Consider the following 5738-nt stretch of genomic DNA (forward strand, 5'->3'; position numbering starts at 1 on the left):
ATTGACAACATGTATCATTTTATCATAGAACTTATTGAAGACAAAGTCATAACACTTGAGCATGTCAGCACAAAGAATCAGCTTGCATATATTTTTTCCAAAGCCTTGGATGCAAGTCAATTTGAAAAGTTAAGAGGAAAACTTGGGATTTGTGTTAATGAGCATTTATAGCAAATACAACTAATTAAGTGTGTTAGACAAGAGCATATCTATCATCATTACACTAGACACACTTACCTAAACCCCTTACCTCATTGTGTACCCGTTTGGACAAAACTACACTACCTTTTCCACTCAAACGTCTCACTCTCTTCCAGACATTTGTGCTCTCTCCCTCGCAAAAACCTTTCCATATTCCATTTTCCCCAAGTGTCTACCAACATGTCTCAACAATCTTCACCCACTCACATGCATGTCCTAGCTGAAACTAGTGCATCCTCCTCACCCACGTCTAGGGTAAATGCACCATTTCAAATTATCTATAAGAATAAAATTGGTTCTACAATAGAATCCAGGATTTTGATGATAACAAAGGATGAAACCAAAAATGGCACCCTAACGAAATTTCTCTAAGTGTGCAGGACTCTGAACAAGAACAAAGGAATTTGATCGCCTTATCAGATACAAACTCTAATCAGATACAAAGAACTAGAAGACCAGAAGTATCTGAAGAAGAAGTGCGCTCTAGAAGTTCTGACTCTGAGAAAACTAGGACAGCAGAATACCAGAAGCTCTGTACTTCCACTGGAATCAACTCTGATGATCTAAAAGACCAGAACCCTTAGAAGCTCTGATGTTACTTCAACGTACTCTCAGATTGACAGAGATAACGAAGACTCTGATGAAGGTTCCCCAAATCCAGAAAGAGTAACGGAAATAACAACTTCAAATGGAAAGAAAGTATATTTGGAAAGAAGTTATTCAGGGAGACAAATTGGTTATGGGAAGAAACACAAAAGTAATGGCATTAAATACTCATCAAAGACAAATATTCTGTCATCACTCCAACGGTCCTTTCACCACTATATAAAGGACAACATACTTCAGTGAGAGACACACCTGAACACACAGAAATTCTCTACTCTCTCTCTTAGCTTTTCATGAGCTGTTGCTCATACGTGAAAATACTTGCTTGCTATACTTACTGTAATATTTGCTTACTTCTAGAAGCACTTTAGATTACAATTCTTTTTGATAAAATTGATTTTGTTCCTCAAGTGACTCTGCGTAGTCTGTATACTTGGGAGGACTAAGAGATCTTTCTCTTAGACGTTTGGTTGTAACAATCTTTCAAGATTAGTGGATTAAGTCCTTTTTGAAGGCGAAATCACCTTGGCCGGGTGGACTGGAGTAGCTTTGTGTTATAAGCGAACCAGTATAAAATTTTGTGTGATCTTACTTTGCAAAAGCGCTTATTTTTTCCAAAACAATTCAAACCCCCCCCCCCCCCCCTTTCTTGTTTTTCTCACCTTCAATTGGTATCAGAGCATGGTTCAGCTAACGCCTCTGTATGTCAAGAATTCTCTGAATTAATGCAGGCAGAATTTGAAATGAGCTTAATGCAAGAACTAAAGTTCTTCCTAGGAATTCAAATAAATCAAACTTCAGAAGTCACATACATTCATCAAAGCAAATACATAAAAGACATTCTGAAGAAATTTGATATGGCTGAATGCAATTCTGCAAAGACACCCATGCATCCAACATGCATTCTTGAGAAAGAAGAAGTCAACAAAAAGGTTTGTTAGAAGCTCTATCGTGGTATGATAGGCTCCCTTCTCTATCTGACTGCTACTCGCCCTGATATTCTATTCAGTGTTTGTCTCTGTGCCAGATTTCAATTAGATCCTAGAGAAACTCACTTAACAGCAGTTAAGAGAATTCTCAAATATCTGAAAGGAACTCCTAACCTAGGCCTGATGTATGAGAAAACATCAGAGTGTAAACTATCTGGTTTTTGGGATGCAGATTATGCAGGAGACAGATTGGAACGAAAAAGCACTTCTGGAAATTGCCAACTCTTGGGAAACAATCTGATATCCTGGGCTAGCAAAAGACAATCAACCATAGCCCTGTCCACTGCAGAAGCAGAATACATCTCAGCATCACTATGCACTACTCGGATGCTCTGGATGAAGAATCAGTTAGAGGATCTGCAAATTTTTGAGAGTAACATTCCTATCTTTTGTGATAATACTGCTGCCATTTGTTTAAGTAAGAATCCCATTTTACACTCCAGAGCTAAGCACATTGAAATAAAACATCATTTTATCAGAGACTATGTTCAGAAAGGGGTAGTAACATTGAAATTCATTGATACAGATCATCAATGGGCAGATATCTTTACTAAACCCTTAGCTGAAGATAGATTCCTCTTTATCTTAGAAAATCTGAACATTCAAAACTGCCCTGAATAAAATGTGCCTCTGAAGTTGTTAAATGAGACTCTGATGTAAACACAATGGATTCTGCCTCTGACTCTGATACTTCTACCAAGTTAGAAGTTATCTGAGTTAGCACTCTCCAGGAACCAATCCCTTGGTATTCCTGAAGATCAGATAAAGCAAACACGTGGAGTACCTTGCGTCTGACCTTGGGACTTCTAGACAGCTGTCTAGCAGTAATCAAGAACAGTCTTTTGAGATCTCCTCGAGCAGTATGCTAACTGTTGGGATTAGACATCATTTATGAGTTGTAATCATTTTTCCCTCTAAACGTGCTAACTTGGTTTTTGTGCTAAACTCTGATTTGTGTGTCGTTTTGCATGCGCCCTAATTTGGGTATTTAAACACATTCATTTCACACATTGCACACTTTTCACTCTCAGGCACTCTTTAAACCTCAGTCTCTCAAGGCATTTCTGCAAGCAGTTTTCATCTTCTTCTCAGTTCATCAACAACATCATGGATGCTCAACAACAAGTTGTATTCAACTTCTCTCAACAAATGGGTTCAAGCGAACAAGTTCAAAGCTCAAGCAACCCAAACCCAACGGTTATAGGCGTAGTCACAACTCCAGTATACAAGGAGCCTCACATTCTCGATCGTGAGCCTCATATTCATCTTGCAACGCCATTTGAAAAAATGGACGTCTTATGTGAATCCTTGGTGGATCTTGATAATATGAAAAGGAATGGCATAGACCTCACTGAAGAACTCAACAAACAAGGTTGGGGAAACTACTTTCAACGTCTCTATGGTCCAGTTTACCCAAATCTGGTGAAGGAATTCTGGAGATTTGCTGATGTTGATGATCACTTCATTGTCTCCTATGTTTTAGGGGTCAAGATAGTGATAACTGAGAAGTCCATCGCTGCTCTTCTGAGCATGGAGAAAGATGGAGGCAGAAGAATCTACAACATCAATCCCAGGGCAAAATACATATCTCAAGAAATCAACCCAACAATTTTCAAGCAGAACGCAGAAGGAAACTCCTCAAAGAACAAGGAATTACTTCAGAACCTCCGTGTCTGGCTGAAGATCATTTTGGGCACCATCCACCATCGCCCAGCGTCAAACTCCTCAGACTACATCAACACAGATCAGAAATGTATTCTGTACTGCATCCACAAGGGTCTGAAACTCTTCCTTCCAGCACTTCTCTTCAAATACCTCAGAGACTCCGTACGAGATACCAGAAATCATATGAAGCCCAAAAATTACATCCCTCTGGGAAGACTCATCTCAGATGTACTGATAGAAAGTGGTCTCGTGGACCATCTGGTAAAGCTCAGGCTCATGGAGGACATGGCAATCGACACTGGAAAGCCTCTGAACTCCAAGAATCTGAAGAGCATGGAGATTCTGGACAAAGTCAAATTCAAACCCACTCTGGACACCTCCTGGGAAGCCCTAAAAGATCAGAGGAAATCCCCATGGTCTATATCTGTTCTCAAAGGAAGACCCTCGAGATGTAATCCTCTTTTATCTACAAGGTCTGAAGGACGAAGAAGTGGATATCTCAGACTTCCATTTAAGCGATCTACCATATACGGCTCCGAACTTCATGAAACACAAAAGAGGTCCCTCTGAGAAGACAACGCAAGCAAAGAAAGCAAGACTAGGAGAATCCTCCGGATCAAGACCTCCAACACCTCTGCATGAGCCTTCTGGTAAGTCTGACTCTCTTGCTCCCTCTGCACATACACAATTAATTGCTTCTTCTATCCCTCAACCAACACCCATATACACTCAATCTGAAACTCCTCCCTCAACCACCAGAACATCTCATCAACCCTCCCCGAAATTCAACCTTGCCACCACCACTCTACCCCTATCTGAAGCTGAAAGGCTAAACGAAACCACCTCTTCATCTTCTTCCCCAGAATCACCCCCCTACTACACCATCTCATCTAACACAGAACCTTCTGACCCCTCTTCTCCCACTCTAGCCCAACTTCAGACTCAGGTCTCACAACAGCCACAACAATCTCCACCTGAACCTGAAGTCACCTCACCACCCACAGAACAACCAAACCCAACAACATCTGACCCTCAATCCTCTGAACCAAACACCTCTGACACACCCCCACAAAACACTTCCGCTGAACCACAAACTCTCAACCTAAGCCTTCCCACTTCTCCACCTCCAACCTCTGAACCACAAAACACCCTGCCAACCCTAGAGGAAGCAATAGTATTGTTTGCAGAAGCATCAGTTGATAAGGTCAAGTCTCTGACCATCAACTCTGGTATCAGTGATGATCCTTCAGCTGTTAGGACACACTGGAACAGAGTCATTGGCTGGATGACCTCTGAAGCCTTTAAAATGAAAAACCTCTCTGAACAAGTCAGAAACGACTTCATCAGAGACGCTGAAGTTAGACTACAGGAGCGCTTAGCCAGAGAAGCTGAGGAACAGGCCAGAAAGGAAGCAGAAGAAAAAGCAAGGCAAGAAGAAATTCTAAGACTCAAGAAAGCTGAAGCCAAAGCTCTAGCTATTGCTGCTACTGCTGAAGCTGAAGCTAAAGTTGTTGCTGAAGCTGAAGCTCGTCGTGCTGAAGAATCTGCAAACAGGGTAGAACCGGATGCTCTCACTCAGGGGGAGTCTTCCACCTTTGTCCCTCTGGTTCTCAAGACTCTTGAAGAAGTTCAGAAGGAGCAGAAGGAAGTCCGTGCCAGATTGGATCAACAGGATTCAGTCAACGCCAACATCCAGAATCTGCTGACCCAATTGCTTCAGAGGATGCCTCCTCCTCCCAACCCTTAGGCACCTAGGATTTTTTTTCCTTTGCTGATTTGCTTGTTGTTATCTGTTTCTGCCTGTTTTCGCTTTCTGCTGTTTGTGCTTAAATATCTGAATATATATATATATATATTTTTCCTTCCTTTATTTTGCTAAGACTTTTTGATTCTGACAAAAAGGGGGAGAAATTAAAACAACTCTGATGAAACCATATTTATATCCTTCAGTACTCTGCAAACATTTTATTCAATAAAATCTATCTAAACCTCTTTTGACTCAGATATTTGCAGAAGAGTTTCTAGAAACATCATAGCATGGAAGCTCTGGTAAGAACTTCTGAACTCCAAAGTTTATCTCAAGGGGAGCTCACCTCTATCTGATATAATAAATTCTTATCTATGATTGTTTCATCTACAAATTAAGATTGTTTTGTCATCATCAAAAAGGGGGAGATTGTAAGAACAAAATTGGTTCTACAATAGAATCCAGGATTTTGATGATAACAAAGGATGAAACCAAAAATGACACCCTAACGAAATTTCTCTAAGTGTGCA

General features: G+C 40.7%; 1 protein-coding gene across 1 annotated transcript; it reads left to right on the forward strand.

Annotated features, from left to right (window-relative positions):
• The first annotated feature begins 4005 nt into the window (after positions 1-4005).
• On the forward strand, positions 4006-5497 carry LOC127095608 (proline-rich receptor-like protein kinase PERK10). The gene is made up of 3 exons (XM_051034279.1): positions 4006-4665; positions 4861-5109; positions 5465-5497. Exons 1-3 carry the CDS (start codon positions 4006-4008, stop codon positions 5495-5497), a joined length of 942 nt encoding a protein of 313 aa, XP_050890236.1.
• The last annotated feature ends 241 nt before the right edge of the window (positions 5498-5738 follow it).

This window comes from Lathyrus oleraceus, chromosome 6 (assembly GCF_024323335.1).
Source record: "Lathyrus oleraceus cultivar Zhongwan6 chromosome 6, CAAS_Psat_ZW6_1.0, whole genome shotgun sequence".
NCBI lineage: Eukaryota > Viridiplantae > Streptophyta > Magnoliopsida > Fabales > Fabaceae > Lathyrus > Lathyrus oleraceus.

What these genes read in the sequence shown, in the direction of transcription:
- LOC127095608 (XM_051034279.1), top strand. Translation starts at nt 4,006, where the DNA reads ATGAAACACAAAAGAGGTCCCTCTGAGAAGACAACGCAAGCAAAGAAA. An exon ending in CAGAAGCATCAGTTGATAAG is followed by an intron (nt 4,666 to 4,860) that starts GTCAAGTCTCTG and finishes GCTGAGGAACAG; the next exon opens with GCCAGAAAGGAAGCAGAAGA. An exon ending in TTCAGAAGGAGCAGAAGGAA is followed by an intron (nt 5,110 to 5,464) that starts GTCCGTGCCAGA and finishes CTTTTGACTCAG; the next exon opens with ATATTTGCAGAAGAGTTTCT.